Raw genomic sequence first — 20,424 nt, 5'->3', positions numbered from 1 at the left:
CGGTTTCTGGCTGGCACTTTCTACTTAGCCCTTCTAAAACCGAGGAGGAGAGAAAAAGTCACCTCCAAGCCTGTCCGGGGCCAGCAGTCCCCGCAGCGCGCCTCCCGCGTGTACCGCGGCAATCCAGTCTGGAGGAGGCGGGGCAGGAGCGCCGCCCCGCCCACACCATCCTCACGTGACCACCCCCAGTTTCCCCCCGCCCCCCCCCAAGATCCCGGAAACGCTCGCTAGCGGGCGTGCCCGAGCGCGCGCTCTCCGGTTCCCAGGCATCCGCGCGGTTCCGGGGCTGGTGGCGCGCACGCGCGCTCCCTCGCTCGCTCGTTCCCGGGCTCTCCCTCCTCCGGGTGCCGAGCTTGGCGGCAGAGGCTGCGCGCGCGCGCTGCCGGCTGGGCCCCGCCCCTCCCTCCCCCTTCCCGGGCACGCGGGGTGTTCGGGCACCGCAGCCATGTGCTCCTTAGCGTCGGGCGCTACGGGTGGGTACGCGGCCGCTGGGCCCCCGGCTTGCGCGGGCGCAGGCCGGGCCGCGTGGCCGGCGCTGCCCTGCGCGCAGGCTGGGCGGTGGGGCGAGGGCGGCGGGCGCGCGGGACGGCGGGCGGGCGGGCGGGCGGGCGGGCGGGGGGGTGCGCCCGCCCCACGCCCCCTCCGGTCGTGCCCGGGGTCGCAGGCACACCTTACTGTTTTGCGTGTGGTAGGCGGCCGGGGCGCCGTGGAGGAGGACGAGGATCTGCCCGAGCTGTCAGACAGCGGTGACGAGGCCGCCTGGGAGGACGAGGACGAGGCCGAGCTCCCCCACGACAGGCCGCAGACCCCATGCCTGTTCTGTGACAGGTTCGTCCGCCTGGGCGCCCGGCCTCACTCTTGGGGTGCCTGGCCGCTGGGGTGGGGTGGGGGGGTCCCGATCTGCCAGGAATGGACCCCCTAGAGTGAGCTGCCCCTCCTCCTTCCTGAACCAGTTGTCGGGGGGGGGGGGGTGGCTTGTGTTGAGATAGTCCACAGTCGTTTAGGAGGAGGAGGAGCCATGAACCGGAAGCCAAGCTTCAGACCGGCCTCAGTTTCCCTTGTGTAAGATGATGAGCTGGTTTGGGATTCGCTCTTGGGTTCCGAGATGACCCTTGTTACCTGAGCTGCTTAAAAAAAAGGAACACAGACACAGAATTCGCACCACTGGAATCTAGGACTGCAGTTTTTACACAGCCACTCAAGTGATTCTAAGCTCCTTGAGTAACGAGTCTGGGAGTCACGTCGAACTAGGTGACCCCAGAGAGCCATTCCACCTGTACCGCCCCAGAGTCTGAGCCGTGGACCTGCTCCAAACGGTAACATTGTAGCTGTTCAGGTGTACTAGTTCCATTTGGAGCCCCTTAGTCATCCTTTGTAATTTTAGTAGAGGCCCTCCCACCTGTTGAAGGAATGGACGCCCGGATGCCTTTTTGCACTCGGGAAAAAAAAAAAAAGGCTGCAATGTCGTTCAATTGTTCAAGGTCACAAAGCTGTGGTTCATTTCCCCAGTCCTTCTTTCCACTTAAAAGTCTGCCTCTTAGTCTCAAAAAACTTTGGCTGCTGTGCTTCTTGAGGCCTGATTGATATTGATCCTTCGTACTTTATTAAGCATCTTCCAGTGTCCCCATACCTGGTCATGATGCGCATTAGCCTTATATCCAGTGTTCTCACATGTAGCCTCAGTGGAGGGAAAATGACTGCCCCTACTCGAATTAACAGAAAGTAGTATTTATTGACATCAGGCTTCATAAATACTGCAGTAACCTGTCTTGGCAAACGTTTGCTGAAACTACTGTCTTTGCAAGGCATACAGAAGAGGACTTCGGTGCCTCTGCTGTGTATTCCTGTCTTGTGTGTCTTGAACTCTTCACAATGTCTGTAATTCAAGTCCTGTGAGAACACTACAGGATCACTTGTGAAAAACTGCTCCTGTGGGATATGCCAACCATAGAATTACATTTTATATTTTAAAAGCTTTTGAGCTGTGCCAGTTCAAAAATCCACTGAAAGAAGAGATGACACCGGTGAAAGAATCTCAAGTAGGAAATTTGCGTGGTTTGGTTTGGGAGAAACAAAGTCTATCCAAGGGAGCTCTCTGTACTGAAAACCTTTGGATAAATACAGTGCTTTTTGTTTGACAGATATGTTAACTTAGACATTTAAAAGATAGTTCATTTTGTTTTAGGTGTTGAATGAAACTCAGATGTACTACTTCTCAGAAGGGCTAAGCTCTCTGTTCTTTAATTCCTGAGTAGAATAAAATTGGAAACAAAACTAAAAACTAGCTGATTAACAATTCAATTGTATATATAATATGAAATCAGTGTTTAGACTTCCTGGGAGACTATTCCATGAAGCTGTATGTTTTTTTTTTTCAGGTTATTCACATCTGCTGAAGAAACATTTTCACACTGTAAGACAGAGCATCAATTTAATATAGACAGCATGGTCCATAAGCATGGTGAGTATTTCTCAGAATAAAGACAGTTTTACTTGTGAAAGTAAAAGACACTTTCTGGTACTAGTCTAATATAGTAAACAGAGCAGCAGCTTACCTCATGGAAATGTCTTTTGAAGAAAGATTCAGTCATTCATCTAGATGAAGTTCAATATACTTATAACGGTTTTACAATTAAAAAGAGAAAAACCTGCTTGGCATATGAATACATTATCATCCTATTAGAATCAGAAGATCAAGGACTTCAGAAAGCAGATATAGGTCATTTTGAAAGAAGACAGGCAATCAGGACAAAGTAGAATATTAACATTAAGGCCTATGAGATTGAGTTTTATATGTTTATTAAAAAGTATGGAAAATGAAGTTGTGAAGTTAAGGTAGTTACAAAATATTCAACTGATGTTTCTGTTGACTTGCATTTAGACATTTCTTAGACTTACAGAGTTCCACTTCTTCAGGAAGATACAGAAAATACAGAATTGAGTTTTTGGTCCCTATTTTTATTAAAAACTGTAAGTGACATTGTTGAGAAATAGCAACTTGGTTATTCACAGCTGTTGGACACATGTTTAGGTCTCAAGTACATTAAGTCAGGCACTGGTGGCTCACATGTATAATCCTAGATACTCAGGAGGGTGAGATCTGAGGATAGAGATTCAAAACCAGTCTGGGCAGGAAAGTCCATGAGATTCTTATCTGCAATTAGCCAGCAAAAAGCTGAAAGAGGACCTGTGGTTCTAGTAGTAGAATGCTAGCCTTGAGTGAAAAAGCTAAGGGACAATACGTAGGCCTTGAGTTCAAGCCCCAGTACTGCCTCAGCCCAATACTTTTTATGTTTATAAGTCAAATTCAAGTGTAACCATTTGTGAATGATGTACATACAGCCTCAGCTTTTCTTCCATTACTGATGTTGCATTTTAAAGTGAATTGGAATACTACTTTTTTTTTAACTTATTAATATTAGGGTTTTTAATATGCTATCAAAGCTTCATAACATTATTTTTCAGTAATTATCAATTTCCTGTGATGGCAAACAACCAGTTTGTCCAATAACAAATAATAGCCATTATATGATTGCTCTCTTTTTTTGTCAGTCGTGGGGCCTAGGCATTGTCCCTCAGCTCTTCAGCTCAAGGCTAGCACTCTATCATTTGAGCCACAGCGCCACTTCCATGATTGCTCTTCTTTAACTTAAATGCTGCTTCATTTTTTGGCAAGATAGAACAGATAAAAAGCCTCATTATTTTTTCATTTGCATCATTTAACTTCATGGTAAAGTTAGCAAACTTTGTATACTTATGTCGTGGCAGAATAATAATTTGGTAAGCACCATAAATATTACGGATTTGTAACATCTCAGTTCTAATATTAATTGCGAATTACTTGGTAAAATTTATTATCTAATCATCAGGCTGTGTATTATTCTGACAATGGAAAAATAATTGTGCAAATTTCTTTTTTATGTTCTTTTTTAGAAATACAAGAAAAGTACTTAGAAATACAAGAAAGTACTTAAAGTTTATCATCTAGGGCTGTTTTTCAGATAAAAATATTTAGAAGTGGGTGAACAAATGAAGCAGTGGTACTCAGTAGATACTATCTTGAAAATGAACTACATAACTTGTGGGTAGGGACTGGAGGGAAAAGAGAGCTACTGGTATAGGAAGAGAGCAAGGTAATGTCCAAAAAAGAATGTACTTTTTACCTGGCTTATGTAACTGTAACCCCTCTGTACATCACCTTTACAATAATAAAAAAATTTAGATAATATTCAGAAGTATCAAATATTCAGAAGTATTTCCAGTTCCTAATACAAAATTCAAAGTATAAGTGGTAGTTTAGAGATTAGATACTATCTAATCAGAGGACCATTTATAGATCAAGTCAGTTAAATAAAACTCCCATTAAAATAGATGTCTTTTTTTTTCTTCCTACTTAGGACTTGACTTTTATGGATACATTAAACTAATAAACTTTATTAGGCTTAAGGTAAGTTGGCAGCTTGATTTATAATTTTACATAGAAATTTATGAAATAAGGATCTCAGGACTTAATCCCTGAATTGAAGTTTTGAAGTTTAAGGGTTGGGGTACATCCAGCCTACTGTTTGTTTAAGGCCTGCAAAGTCATTTGGTACATGACTGGAGAGACAAATATGCTTCTCCTCAGTGCTGGTGGCCCTTCTGCCTGTATTCATGATTTTTTTGGTCCATAAATGCTGCTATAAATCTTTTTTTTTTTTTTTGTCCATGGAGGGGCTTGAACTCTGGGCTTGGGCTCTGTCCTTGTGCTCTTCAGCTCAAGGCGAGCACTCTACCGCTTGAGCCACAGCGCCACTTCCGGTTTTCAAGTGGTTTATTGGAGGGAGATAAGAGTCTCATGGACTTTCCTGCACGGGCTGGCTTTGAACCTCGATCCTCAGATCTCAGCCTCCTGAGTAGCTAGGATTGCAGGCGTGAGCCACCTGTGTCGGCGCCTGGCTTAAATATCTTAATGGCCCTTGGCAGAAAATAGTTTCCCCACCACTAACAGGCATATATGGGGAGTTGGGCTATTCATCATATTGTGGGAATTGTGGATACTTGGAACAGGCACAACTTAAGTACTAAATGAATGTGTATGCAGTTATAAGTGTCAGCCTGGGCACAGTCCCTGAGCTCTTCAGCTCAAGGCAAGCACTCTACCACAGTGCCGCTTCTAGTTTTCTGGTCGTTAATTGGAGATAAGGTCACAAGGACTTTCCTGCCCAGGCTGGCTTTGAATCATGATCCTCAGATCTCAGCCTCCTGAGTAGCTAAGATTACAGGTGTAAGCCACTGGCACCCGGTCACAAGTGTCATATTTTAAAGAGGTGAATCAATACTATGAAAAAAAGCAATTCTATATCAGATAAAAGGAAATGCTGACGGTAATTCTGTAAAATCAGGAATGTCTGATATTAAGTACTTTGAATGCTCTTTTTTGTTTGATTTGTTTAAAATAAATTTAATTAAATTTAAACTTATAGTTACTTTCCATCAATTTGAACAATACGAAACTTCATTAAAACCACTTATAATAACTTCTAATAACTCCTTAAATAGCAACACAGTTGTCCCTGGCTATATCCCGGTTCACTTATTGCAGCTTCACTGTATCTGGGGTTTTGAAAAAAAAATACATACCTAATTCTGTACCATGGAGCTCTTATTATGTCATGGGATTTTGCAGTATACTATATGTATTAATATAATACTTAGGATTTAAATTTTTCCGAAAAAATTTAAAACAATATAAAATGTTAATTGAGGTTAATAAGAGTGGGAAAGGTTTATAGGAGAGTGGGAAGGGTTTATAAAGCCTTAATATATATACATATATAAATAATAAAATATAACACTGTGGATTTTCACTTATTGGGGCGGGGAGGGGAGAGGTTCCTCTGGAATATAATTTCCATAATAGGTGAGGGGTTTCTTATATACTAATTTTGTGTAAAGCAGACTACATTTCTGATTTTTCTTAATTTCCCTAGTCTTTACTAGGGAGGTTTGTACTACAAGCAGTGAATAAACCATGCAATTAATTTTACATCCAGAATCCCACAGTTGAGTATATGAATTCCATATACAACCCAGTGCCTTGGGAGAAAGAAGAATATTTGAAGCCAGTATTAGAAGATGACCTTTTACTTCAGTTTGGTAAGATGATCATACTGTATCTACTTTAATATTTTTTATGACAAAATGAAAGTACTGTTTTAGGAAGATATACATGTAAATCGCGCCTTACTGGTAATTTTACTATATGATGTCACATATGTGATTTCAGCTACTCCACATGGTCAGCCACAGTCCAGAAATGTTAAATGGAAAGTTCTGGAAATGAACAATTTGTAAATTTCAAATGCGTGGTGTTTTGAGTAGTGTGATAAAATATATTCTATCCAGCACTATCTCTCCAAGATGTGCATCTTTCTTTTGCTCTGTGTATCTACATAGTGGATATTGTTGTTCTTGATGTCATTAGCCATTTTTATCTAGGATTGTCTGTTCCAATATGGTACCTGTGTTCAAGTAATCATTGTTCAGGGAGAAAAAAGATCTGAGAGCCATACTAGTAGTTACCAGAAAGGCATTTTAGAAGTAGTTTGAGATTACAAGACATTTCAAAACATAGGGAAATGAGTAAGAATGATTTTTAGTTATTAGACAATGCTTTTTTTTTAAAGCTTCAAAGTTGATTTAAGAACATTTGCTGCTTTTCTCCCAAATATTCAGATCACACAACTAATTTTAAGCTACCTAATGTACTGTTTTGATGCAGAATGTATTCCACACACATTTCCATGGGCTTATCCCACATACTCATTTTTAAAACTTCCTTTGTGGCAGAACCACTCTGATTTACTATAGCCTTGTTCAATTGCTTGTCCAGTTTGTTCTTTGGTTTGTTCTGTACTGTGTAGGAGGCCTGTGGAAATTCTACTGATGTCTTATAGTTTGTCAATCTAATCTGTAGGAATGAAATCCTATATTCTTTTCCTGATTGTTGTCTTTTTTCCATACTTCTTATACCAATCAGAAGAGATGGACCCGAGAGACCATAATTTCACAGTGTATATTTGAGCAATACTTGGTTCTTACCTCTCATTTCCTTGGGAAGTTGCTATTGAGTTGTGTGACATGGTGTACTGGGGAGTAGCACACTGTGTAACCTTAGAAAAAGCACTAAAAGCTTTCTGTATCCATGAGCAATTATTGCTAGGTTTCTAGAATTCTTTCTAGCTCTAAAATTTTCTAGCTCCATTTGGACATTTGTCTTTAATGTCACTTCTCAGAAGTGATCTCTTTGATAAATGGCAAAATGGCAATAGGTGTTCTTCATAACTTCTTACATTCAAATCACTGAATACTCAGAGTATGGAATTAGTATATTAAACTTAAGAGCAGAAAGAAACTCATGGTCCTCTCACTAGGAGGTCTCAATCTGGTATGGGTTATTTTTGGTTTTGGGTTTTTAATGTCTGTACTACAGTTTTAAGATAAGGGAGAATATGATAAATGTCATGAGAAGTAGAAAAGTTCCTACAGCTCAGAAGAAGTGGTTATTGAGATGAATGATATAGTGAGTACTGTGGGGTTTTTTGGTGGTTTTTTATTTTTTATTTTTTTTTTGCTGAACCTTGGGCTTGAGCTCAGGGCCTAGGCACTGTCCCTGAGCTTCTTTTGCTCAAGGCTAGCGCCCTACCACTTGAGCCACAATGCCACTTCTGGCTTTTTCTGAGTCATTTATTGGACATGAGAGCCTCATGGACTTTGCTGCCCAGGTTGGCTTCGAACTTTGATCCTCAGATCTCAGCCTCCTAAGTAGTTAGTATTACAGATGTGAACCACCAGTGGCCAGTGAGCACTATGTATTTTACTGTGGATACATATCAGTATGGAACTGTTCACTCTACATAGGTTTATAAACTCAGTTTATTTTAACCTTTAATTTTAATTTATAAAGCAATTGTAATGATACACAATGTAAAATATTTTTGCAAAAATACTTTTGTACAGTATCTGACACAGGGTAAATGGTTAGTAAAGGAGAATTTACTCTGTGTGTGTATATGTGTGCATGTGTGTTGGAAATTAGAAAGCAAGTCTTTGTGCTTACTAGGTATGCTCTCTGCCACTTGAGCCACAGCAGCAACCCTTTCTACTCTGCTTATCTTTAGGAAAATAGTCTCAGTTTTTGCTCATATTAGCCTGAACCTTGATCCTCTTATTTTTTTCCCTTTGTAGTTGGGTTGACAGACATGCATCACCATGGCCAGTTGTTTTTTGTTGTTGTTGAGATGGAGTCTTATGAACTTCTTTTGGATATGCTGGCCCGTAACCACGGCCTTCCTGATCTTGGCCCCCTGAATAGCTGAGATGATAGGTGTCTTCTTCTTTGCCTAGCTATTGGTTGAGATGGGAGTCTCATGAATTTTTTTGTCTGAGCTCAACTTGAACTAGGACTCTCCTAAACTCAGCCTCCTGAGTAGGTAAGATTACTGGCATGAACCAGCAGGGTCTGGCTGGCAATGTATTGTTATTAATAAATGAAGACATTTATATGAAATGTATATTAAATGAAGTAGAGCTAGAAGTAGGGATGGTGTTATGTGCAGTGCCTGCATTCGGTAACAATTTGTCATTTGTTGGAGAGAAAGTTGATATAAATTTGTCATTCCCCTGGCTCTAAGCATAATCACCAGCCATTCTACCTCCACTTACTTTCAGTATATATCAAATATGTGCTAAGTGTTTGCTTTTGAAAATGTAAAGATAGCTAAATTAGTATAGAACTGAAACAAACAGATTGATACTTAGAGCATAATGCTAAATAGGAAAAGGCAAATCCAAAAAGGATATTTGCTACTCTTCATATATACTCAATCATCTCTCCTTTAAATTTATTTTTCAAAGTTTAACCTTTAATGACTGATTGCTACAAGGCTGGACACAGTGATACATGCCTGTAATTCTAGCTGCTCAGAAGGCAAAGTGGATGATTGGAGTTCAAGGCCAACCTAAGCAAAGATCATATCAGAAAAATAACCTAAAGTAAAAAGGGCTAAGGCTGTAGCTCTAGGGTTAGAGTTCCTGCTTAACAAGTCCAAGTCCTTGAATTCCAAGTAACAAAATATCGATAAATGTCAAAGTAATCAGTTAATTAATAAATTATTCATGTAAAGCTGAGTGCTGGTGGCTCATGCCTGTAATCTGAGCTACTTAGGAAGCTGATATCTGAGGATCATGGTTTGAAGCCAGCCTGGGCAGGAAATTTCTGAGAGATTCTTATTTCCAGTTAACCACAAAAAGGCAGAAGTAGAGCTGTAGTTCGAGTGGTAGAGTGTAGTCTTGAGCAAAAGAGCTCAGGGACAGTACCCAGGCCCCAAGTTCAAGCCCCAAGACTGGCACAAAAATTATTAATTTAATTTCAATAAAGTTACTAATAAATTAATAAAATAGCTACAAATTATTTTAAAAAACTGTTACCAGGACAGATTTTTATTGTACCAGAACCTAAAACAAAAACCAGTTTGAAGATTTTTTTTCTTTTGGTGCCAGTCCTTGTGTTTAAGCACAGGGCTGGACCCTATCCCTCAGCTTTTGTGCTCAAAGCTAGTGTTCTACCACTTGAACAACAGCTCCACTTCTGGCAACTTGGTGCTTAATTGAGGGTAAGAGTCTCACAGACTTTCCTTCCTGGGCTGGCTTTGAATCATGATTCTCAGATCTCAGCCTCCTGAATAACTAGAATTATAGGCATGAGTCATAGGTGTCAGGCTTGAAAAAATTTCAAAACAAATTTAAAAAATGAGGGCTAGGGCTGGGAAGGTGGCTCAGTGGTAGAGTGCTTGCCTTGTATGCATGAGGCCCTGGGTTCGATTCTTCAGCACCACAAGCAGAAAAAATCAGGGAGTGGTGCTGTGGCTCAAGTGGTAGAGCACTAGCCTCGAGCTGAAGAGCTGAAGGACAGCACCCAGGCCCAGAGTTCAGGCGTTGGCAAAAAAAAGAAAAGAAAAGAAAAAAAAAGTGAGGACTATAGTAAGGAAGTAAAACACACTGGTGTTAAATAACTAAATAGTTTGGAAACATTTTGTTGTGCTCATTAAATTTTGGTGAATGAATAACTAACTCAGTAACTTGGTATTCTATGGCAGACAGAGATTAGAAGTTAGTGACACATTGCACTGTTTTTGTGTCAGGAGTTCAAGTTGGGGCCTTTCTCCTTGGTAAGCTTAGCTACTTCATTCCAACCCTGAAGTATCTTTAGGGAATCACAACTAAAACCTGGACATGTTTTTTTGTTTTTGAAGTTATTTCTGTAGTGCTACATTTGAGGAGAAAATAAATGTGCAATTGTTACCATTTCTTGCATTAAGTTGACCTGAAAGACCACTAAATCTAGTTGAAATTTTGTAAAACTCACCAGCTCTCTATTTAGCTTTTGCTTCTAGTGTTATTCTTTTTTTGGGGGGGGGGGGGTAGAGGGGGGAGGGCCAGTTGTGAGGCTTGAACTCTAGGCCTTGGCACTGTCCCTCAGCTCTTCAGCTCAAAGTGATTGCTCTACCACTTGAGCCACAGTACCACTTCTGGTTTTCTGGTGGTTAATTGGAGATAAGAGTCTCAGTGACTTTTCTGCCTGGGCTGGCTTTGAACCTCAATCCTCAGATCTCAGCCTCCTGAGGAGCTAGGATTATAGGCGTGAGCCACCTACCCAGCTAGTGTTTTCTTTCTACAAGAGAATTTATGATAATTTTAATATTAGCATTTGGATATTTTGCAATGTCAGTAATGTCAGTATGTAGATGCCACTCCACTGTGCTCAGGATGAAGTTAATGAATGTATAGAAGAAGTCTTCATGTACACTCTAGTTTTAAGGAATATCTTTTTTTTTTTGCTATGAGTATGGCTCATATGGTAGAGCATGTGTCTAGCAAGCATGTCCCTAAGTTGAGAAAAACAGCATTATCACTAAAGGAATATCATCTTTTTGTTTTTTATGTTACTGGGAGCTGAACCCAAGGCTTTGTGTGCTTTTCTAGGCAGGCAGTTTTAACATTTGAGTGACACTCCTAGCCCAAAGGAATATATCTTCAACTTTGTTAAGGTGTATTTGAAAATTATGTGCATTTATGATATGCAATGTTAGAATGTGGTGTATATATTGTGGAATTATTACCACCATCAATTTAATCAGTATTCATCACTTCCCAGAGCATTTTCTTGTGTCTGATGAGAGTACTTAAGACCTGCTAGCTTAGCACATTACAAGCATAGACTCTGCAGTGTTCACTGTCATCACTATGTGGTAGATGAGATGTCCAGAACCTATTCATCATGTACATCTCTATAGTCTTTCTGACTCTTAGCCCTAATGATCACTATCCTTCACTCTGTGAGGTGTTTTTTAGATTTCACTTGTAAGTGAGATCATATGGTGTTTTGTCATTTTAGACTTGATGATTAAGTGAAATCATGTAGTATTTTGTCATTCTCTGTCTGGCATATTTCATGACATAATATTATTCAGCCATGTAATTGCAAATGGCAGATCTCTCTGAAGGAATGTTTGAGATATTCCGTAGATAACACAGGCCCATAAGTAGCTTTGTTACTAGGGAAACTGGCTGTATGAGAGGTTTTTTTCTTTGCTGTTGTTTTCTACTTCTTTTGCTTCTGTATAATTAATATACATATATGTTCCATTTAACTAAATGATGAAAAACTTACACTGGCATCATATAGATGTTAAATATTGAAAAGTACTTTTGCTGGGATGATAATGGGCACTTAGAACAAATTTATTCCGAAGATAATATTTATAGTCATTATTATAGGATGTCCTGATAATGCTATCTGTTCATTTCTTTAGATGTAGAAGATCTCTATGAGCCTATGTCTGTCCCATTCTCGTATCCCAATGGACTCAGTGACAGTACATCTGTTGTTGAGAAATTGAAACACATGGAAGCCAGGGCGCTATCTGCCGAAGCTGCATTAGCTAGAGCACGGGAGGATCTGCAAAGAATGAAGTAATTTATCAGTTTTACAGAAAATTGTTTAGCTTTCTCAACTCCCATTGCTGGTGGGAAGGTAGACTACAGAACATTGTGTTTTTTGGAAAGCACAATATATTTATTAAATTTAGTAGCACTAAAGATACTTATGTAATATGGTTGATTAATATCACATACTTCATAAATGCTGTTTACTAATGGATAATGGATGTTATCCTCTTGAATGGCTTTGATAATTCCTTTTTTTTTGTCAGTCGTGGGCTCTGGGCCTGGGCGCTGTCCCTCAGCTCTTCAGCTCAAGGAGAGCGCTCTACCACTTGAGCTACAGTGCCACTTCCGGTTTTCTGGTGGTTTATTGGAGATAGGAGTCTCACGGTCTTTCCTGCCCGGGCTGGCTTTGAACCACGATCCTCAGATCTCAGCCTCCTGAGTAGCTAGGATTACAGGCGTGAGCCACCAGCGCCCTGCTGATAATTCCTTTTTTATTTTTATTTTTTGTGCCATTACTAGGCTTGAGATCAGAGCCTGGGCCCTGTCCCTGAATTTTATTGCTCACACCTGGTGGTGCCCTACCACTTGAGCCATAACTCTGCTTCCAGCTTTTTGCTAGTTACTTGGAGACAAGAGTCTCATGGACTTTCCTGTCCAGGCAGCTTCAAACTGCAATCCTCAGATCTCAGTCTCCCGAGTCACTAGTATTACAGGCTGGACCCATCAGCACCTAGCTAATGCCTTTCCTTTAATTTTATATTCCAGTTGGTTTCTTCACTTTAATTTTCCCATCTTAAGTTTTCAAAAGTAGAGATAGTCTACATTTCTTACTGGTTTACCTCAAAGCTGTTTGCCTGTTGGGTTTATAAGCTATGAGTACCCATTTGATGGTTTGCCAGAATGCCCTGCATGAGAAAAAGTAGTCAATTTAGTTCCCCTTCCTGGTGTCTGGATTTTTATTATTATTATTTTTTTTATATACTAGGAACCAGTCACATTGCTGTTGTGATTGGCAGAGGAACTGAATGTTCACCCTTGGGGTTTGGGAGTCTATTTCTTAAGATCCAGCAGGGGGAGCATTGAGTTGCTTAAGATGGACTCTACCAGCCACCCCTCCCCCTCTCTCTTCCCCAACCTCTAGGCCTTTCCTTTTTTCATGGTCCAATAAACCTGTCTCAAGGGTGTATTTCAAATTGATTACAGACAATTTGCTCAGGATTTTGTGATGAACGCAGATGTCAGAACCTGCTCGTCATCTACTGCCATTGCAGACCTCCAGGAGGATGAGGATGGTGTTTATTTCAGCTCCTACGGGCATTATGGGATACATGAAGAAATGCTAAAGGTTAGAAAAGTGCACAGATACACCAAGTTCATATGAATGAAGAAATATGTGGAAACTGCTCTTTTTGATTTGTATTTTAGGCCTTTTAAATTTCTGGTGCTTAAATAGCTGATCTTGAGGTGAAAAGATTGCAGTCATTATAGATTTTATTTAATGTCATTTTTATTCTTTATTATGGAGTCTTTTTTTTTAACCTTGCTAAAAAGCGACATATCATTTAAATTGTTTCAAGTGAATCTACTAAATAGAAATTCAACTGTACCCTTGTTTTTTTTGTTTTTTGTTTTTTCTTTTTGGGTCCGGTCGTGGGGCCTGAGCTCTGGGCCTGGGTGCTGTCCCTCAGCTCTTCAGCTCAAGGCTAGCACTCTACCACTTGAGCCACAGTGCCACTTCCGGCTTTTTTCTTTTTGCTTATGTGGTGCTGAGGAATCGAACCCAGGGCCTCATGCATGCAAGGCAAGCGCTCTACCACTGAGCCACCTTCCCAGCCCCTGCACCCTTGTTTTTTAACATGGGAACTAAATGATTAGTTTTAGTGTTTTAACTTACACTGGCAAATAATTCTTTGACATAATGTTTAATTATAAATAATTTTCACAATTTTTTTGTTTTTTTGGGGGGTCCGGTTGTGAGGACTGAACTCTGGCCCTGGGTGCTGTCCCTCAGCCCGTCAGCTCAAGGCTAGCGCTCTACCACTTGAGCCACAGCGCCACTTCCGGCTTTTTTCTTTTTGCTTATGTGGTGCTGAGGAATCGAACCCAGGGCCCCATGCATTCAAGGCAAGCGCTCTACCACTGAGCCACCTTCCCAGCCCAATTTTCACAATTTTTATGGCACGATTTTTATACTTGACATTGATATATACAAATATATGCTAAATTAGTCAAGTCATTTAAATCTAGTTATTTTAATTCGTAATGTATGTTTCATCAAATATTATATGTTAAAATAGCAAGGTTTTTGTTTTTTCTTTGTCATATTGAGGTTTCTACTCAGGGTCTTGTGGTTGCTAGGCTGGGATAATACCGTTGAACCACACTTCTAGCCCTAAAATTATAGTAACGTTTCTAATTCAGTAAAACTAAAAATAAAAGTTATAACACATATAAAAGTTAGATTGTGAGATAAAATAAAAGTTAATATAAAATATAAAGTATAAAATAAAAGTTAGATTGTAAAAATTTCTGGAAATTTTAGGTGTTTATCTCTGGGGATTTAGATTGGCATCTTCAGTTTTCTTAAAATGAACCCAGTGACATTCCTAAGTCCTTTCTTTAAAGCTCATTTTATTTAATGTAAACTTTAAGATCTAATTTTCCTGAAACATGGATCTTAACTAACTAGGCATATTTAATTAAATGTTAGAAGTTTTTGTTGAGGGGCTGGGAAGGTAGCTCAGTGGTAGAGCACTTGCCTTACATGCTCGAGGCCATGGGTTCGATTCCTCAGCACCACATAAGAAAAAAGCCAGAAGTGACGCTGTGGCTCAAGTGGTAGAGTGCTAGCCTTGAGCTGAAGAGCTGAGGGACAGCGCCCAGGCCCAGAGCTCAGGCCCCATGACCCAACCCAAAAAAAAAGTTTTGTTGAGTCAGTTTTGTAAAGTGGAGGTTTGCTGATTTATACTGTTTATATTTGTGGAGGTTTTTTTTAAAGCAATATTGTATCATTACTAATGGCATTGCATTATAAATATCAGGTGTCTTCTATGTTGTAAATTGATTTAAGTCAGGTAAACTTGTTTAAAAGAAATTTATGCTGGGTGTGCTAGGAGCCGGTGGCTCACACCTATAATCCTACTTAGGAGGCTGAGATACGAGGATTGTGGTTCAAAGCCAGCCTAGGCAAAAAAAAACCTAAGAGAATATTATCTCCAATTAACCACTAAAAAGCTGAAAGTGGTGCTGTGGCTCAATTGGTAGTGTTAGCCTTGAACAAAAGAGCTCAGGGGCAGCACCCAGGCCCTGAATTTAAGCCTTAGGACTGGTACAAAATAAAAAAGAGAAGAAATTTACTTATTTTGTTGTTCATTCTGTCTTGTCTCAGATATTTTTTAAAGCTAATTTTATTAGCTTTATTACCTTGAAAAAAATCTACCTTTCCCATCTTTAATCTAGGTAAATGCCATGATGGTATAGCACTTGAGTTGTTTTTCAGGCAAGTCTACACATATCACTAGTAGGTATGAATGGTTTCAGTGTAATTCACGAGGGAAATTCATTTTGAGCAATTACACATTTCTATCCTGAACACTTAATACTTACATCAGTAACTAGAGGATATGCACACTTGACTATTGTGCAAGTGTTTTTGATGTACAACAGACTTCAGAAGTTCTAGTACCATCCTTGTCCTTTGCTAGACTCACCTGTCATACAATGTAATTACCTCTTGGTGATGACTTCAGTGTTCATAGCAAGTAGGGATATATTTCATTAAAAAAAGACTGCTTTATTTTGCTAACTAATACAGTGGCTAAAGTAAAGCAAACTGGTCTCTGTTTTGTTTGGAAGGTCTAAGATATCATTTATAGGGGGATAGAATATGTAAACTTTAAAAAGTTTTCCTTTGTCCTTTTTGTCGAAGAGCTGTTGTTGACTAACACTATGAATGTAAGATGCATCATTGTCTTTTTTTCTATGGGAAGCCATCCTGTGTGCGCATGTATCACATATTATAGTGTTCAGTAATAATTTGAAATTTTAGTAGTTTTTTACTACTACAGTCTTACTTCATGTCTGCAGCTGACTCATGCTTTCAGTCCACCTTTATGAGCCTGTACATTAAAAGTATTCTTTTATTCGCATGTATAAAATTTAGAGTATATTCCCTTTTCTTGCCTTTAGCTTCATGTTTACCTGTTTTTATATTTGGAGGCCAAGGACTTCATGACCCCTTAAAATATAATTAGAGGTCTAGTTCATTTGTTTGTTAGTTTTAATGCATTGGAATTAAAGATCTTTTATTTCTTTGGTGTTTGCATTGACATCTTAATCTTTTGTTGGAATAAATTTTTAGAATTGATTATGAAAGGTAATTGTGAATTTGCTTGCATTTCACACTCTTGCAAAAAAAAAAATCAGTCTCTAAGCTGAAGTTATGTTAGATACAAAGCACTGGTATTCGTTATACCTGGATAAGCATATGAACAAAAACAGACGAATCTATAGAAAGAACCACATGAAGGATTGCAGCTTAGCTGGGCAGCCGTGCATGGAGCCAGGACAGCAGTTAGGGCTCTATTGATTAAGCAGGGCAGTGGTAAGGCAGGTGATCGGTGAGAGCTTTCCAGGTGACTGCATTCATGACTGATGCTCACCGTTGTACATATTGTTTCTTCAGCAAAAATCACCATTTTCCAGTGCAAAGAATATAAGTAAAAATCTGTGAAGTTAGGCTTTGAAAAGGACCATTTAAAAATTAGACCATGAGTGTTTACATACATTTGTTTAATAATTTTTATAGTAACTTTTAAAAACTAGAAATAAGGGCCTGGGAATGTGGCTTAGTGGTAGACTGCTTGTCTAGCATGCATGAAGCGCTCTGGGTTCAATTCCTCAGCACCACACAAACAGAAAAGGCCAGATGTGGTGGAGTGCTTGCCTTGAGCACAGAGAGGCTCAAGGACATTGCCCAGGCCCTGAATTCAAGTCCCAGGACTGGCAAAAACAACAACAAAAAACTAGAATTAAAGGGAAAGATATAATAAGCTTGAATAATGTTTTCTTGTAAAACAATTGAAATAATAATGAGAAAGCATGGAATTCTGAGTATTTCATTTTACAAATAAGTAAATAACTTGCCTTTCAAGATCTCTCCTTTATGTTTTAAAAAATGTATAAATATTGGTATAAAGATGCTTTTGAGGGTTATAATTTGAGTAGCATAACACTGCAGGTGACTGTTGGTACGTTTGGGGGATTGGTTCTAAGACCCTAAGGATGCTAAAGTCTGCAGATTACTCAAGTTCATTATATAGTGTGGTCCAGTGTTTACATATAAGTGACATGCATCCTGTTGTATACTTTAAAATTGTCCCTACATTACAGTACTTACTAATACAAAATAGATTCTGTGTAGATAGCATTATATTGTATTGTTAGGGAATAATGACAAGAAAAGCCTGTATTTAGAATTGATTATGAAAGGTAATTGTGAATTTGCTTGCATTTCACACTCTTGCAAAAAAAATCAGTCTCTAAGCTGAAGCTATGTTAGCTACAAAGCACTGGTATTCGTTATACCAGTGCATAGATGCAATTTGAAATATTTTTCATCTGTAATTGGGTGAATGCATGAAAATGAAATGCATAGATATAGACAGTTGAGTGTATTTTCTTTTTATCTAAGTGTGAAACCTCAAATTAGAACTTTTTTCATTTTGTGAGATTTATTTTTTTTTATCATAGTTGTAGTCCCAAGGAATGTAATTAGCAGTCTGTATGTGTCTCATCTTCAGGAATCAGTTGTTCCTGACATACATAAGTGTACAGGTGAAGATTTTTAGTGCCTGCCTTGTTCACAGTTTAAATGGGGTTTCAGTGCAGAGACGTCCATAATGTGGGCTGTGGGGGTTAAATGATTTACTTTTAGGCTTTCAGGCATTTAAGTGTCACTTCCTTTAGAAATTTAAGCATCATTTCCTTTAGAAGTTTTTAGTAAAAAAATAGGATTATTAATCAGATAGGTGCTGGGAATGATTTTCTCGGAGAAGCATTCGATTCTGCTTTCAAATGTGCCTGCTACATTTATTTATTTATTTATTGTTACATTATTTTGTTTCTTCTTTCACTTGTTTTAATGGAGCTTTGGTGCAGGGATTCATGCTTTACATTCTTGGACCTTTTTAAGATGATTTAAAGTCACAGGATGATAGTGCACTCTTCTAAGAGAAAAACGTGTGTTTTGAACGTAAGTGGTTTTGACTTTCAGTGATGCTTTCCGAATAAATGCTTCGTTATTGCTAATCTTATTCTGTATTTTTGTCTTAAAAACCAAAACCCTAAACTTGGTTTTCTACGCAAAAAGCTGTGGAAAGTAGTAGTATGTGAACAAATAGCAAATATATTCCTAAAAATTTTAATTGTTCCACGTGTACCTGTAAACACAATGTTTTGTTCTTTCTAACAGGACAGAGTACGAACAGAAAGCTACAGAGATTTTATATACCAAAATGCACATATCTTCAAAGATAAGGTGAGTAGTATAGGCTGTTCTTGAGTGGTAGAAGTCCTTCCTTTGCTCATTATTATATAGCAGTTGATTTATTTCACCCTAGCTTGCTTGCTTGCCTTTTTTTTTTTTTTTGGTTGTGAGACTTAAACTCTCGGCCTGGGCACTGTCCTTGAGCTTTTCAGCTCAAGGTGACTGCTCTACCACTTGAACCACAGCGCCTCTTTCACTTTTCTGGTGGTTAATTAGAGATAAGAATCTCACAGACTTTCCTACCCAGGCTGGTTTTGAACCTCAATCCTCAGATCTCAGCCTCCCGAGTAGCTAGGATTACAGGCTACCCTAGCTTTTTTTCTTTCTTTTTTTTGGGTCCTGTTGTGGGCCTGAACTGTGGGCCTGGGCGCTGTCCCTCAGCTCTTCAGCTCAAGGCTAGCGCTCTACCACTTGAGCCACAGCGTCACTTCCAGCTTTTTTCTTTTTGCTTATGTGGCGCTGAGGAATCGAACCCAGGGCCTCAAGCATGCAAGGCAAGCGCTCTACCACTGAGCCACCTTCCCAACCCATACCCTAGCTTTATTTCATGGAAGAACTTTATGGTGCTGCCCTGTGGTGCAGGATCCTGAAAAGAAATAGTGATTGGTACTGCTTTCCAGTATAGTTGTTTTCCTAAATTGAAAGTTAATTGCAACCAAGTTCCTGTGGCTTACACTTGTAATTCTAGCTACTCAGGAGGAGGGGATCTCAGAATTACCAGCTTAAATCCAGCTCAGACAGGAAGTCTGTGAGACTCTTACTTCTTTTTTTTGTTGTTGTTGTTGGTCGTGGCCTTGAACTCTGGGCTTGGGCTCTTATTTTTAACCAACCAAAAACTTGAAATGGAGCTATGGCTTAAGTGATAGAGCTCTATCCTTGAGCAAAAAAGTTTAGAGACAGTGCTCAGACTCTGAGTTCAAGATCTAGTACTGGCACAAAAGAACAAAAATATCATTAATGAAAAGAAAGTCATTAATTACAGTGACAAAAGTTAGGCTTCACTTATCCAAATAATTTTGCCCAAACCACATTTATGATATAGAGTAACTTACGTGATTTTAGATGTGTCAGATGAATCCAGTTTTATTCTAGTGTGCTTTAAGTAGTTGAAAATCAATAATTTTAAGGTGTTATTAAAGAATTTGGTTAAATATTATAAGGTAGAATTTATTTGCCTGATTTTAAAAAATATTTTATTGTTTTGGTCTATTCTACACCGTTATATTTTGCAGCTGTTGTACTACCTCATTTATTTTAGAGATGATAGACTTTTGATGCTGGAAATTTGTTTCCTTCCTTATGAATCCTTTCCATTTGTTCTTCTCTTGCTCTCTCCCTCCCCGCTTCCTCACTGTCTTGGCTACGCTGACATGTTTGTTCTTTTATTTTTGCTTATTAGAAACAGTCCGCTAATTTTCTCAAGAATTATGATTTTTGCCATTTACATACTTTTGCTTGGGAATTTTTTCACTCTTCTCACTTTAAGAAAAAAAGAAAATGCCGGGTGCCCTTTAATACCCGGGTGGCTTAATACCTGTAATCCTAGCTACTAAGGAGGCTGAGATCGAGATTCAAAGCCAGCCCAGGCAAGAAAGTCTGTGAGACTGTTATCTCCAATAAACTACCAGAAAACTGGAAGTGGCACTATAGCTCAAGTGGTAGAGTGCTAGCCTTGAGCTGAAGAGCTAAGGGACAGCACCCAGGCCCAGAGTTCAGGCCCTACAACCAACCAAAATAAAAACACGTAATACATATACAGACACAATGAATATGCCAGGTTTTTGTTTCTTCTTCTTCTTCTTCTTTTTTTGGCTTATGTGGTGCTGAGGAATTGAACTCAGGGCCTCAGGCACGCAAGGCAAGCACTCTACCACTGAGCTACCTTC

At 39.4% G+C, this 20,424-nt stretch overlaps 1 protein-coding gene across 1 annotated transcript in view; it reads left to right on the top strand.

The window, feature by feature from the left end:
* Positions 1-365: 365 nt before the first annotated feature.
* The window catches only part of Prmt3 (protein arginine methyltransferase 3), a 91,881-nt gene continuing 71,822 nt past the window's right edge, over positions 366-20,424 (top strand). The window contains exons 1-8 of the mRNA XM_042691655.1: positions 366-473; positions 693-828; positions 2,379-2,461; positions 4,398-4,447; positions 6,036-6,138; positions 11,856-12,015; positions 13,195-13,336; positions 18,464-18,529. Of these exons, the coding sequence (XP_042547589.1) occupies positions 446-473; positions 693-828; positions 2,379-2,461; positions 4,398-4,447; positions 6,036-6,138; positions 11,856-12,015; positions 13,195-13,336; positions 18,464-18,529 (768 nt within the window). The 5' untranslated portion in view covers positions 366-445. The remainder of the gene's footprint in view (positions 474-692; positions 829-2,378; positions 2,462-4,397; positions 4,448-6,035; positions 6,139-11,855; positions 12,016-13,194; positions 13,337-18,463; positions 18,530-20,424) is intronic.

The sequence above is a fragment of the Dipodomys spectabilis genome, unplaced genomic scaffold, assembly GCF_019054845.1.
Source record: "Dipodomys spectabilis isolate Male_0828 unplaced genomic scaffold, ASM1905484v1 ptg000145l, whole genome shotgun sequence".
Lineage (NCBI taxonomy): Eukaryota > Metazoa > Chordata > Mammalia > Rodentia > Heteromyidae > Dipodomys > Dipodomys spectabilis.
The sequence above is the reverse complement of the archived record's forward strand: the minus strand, read 5'-3'. Positions and strand labels throughout refer to the sequence as shown.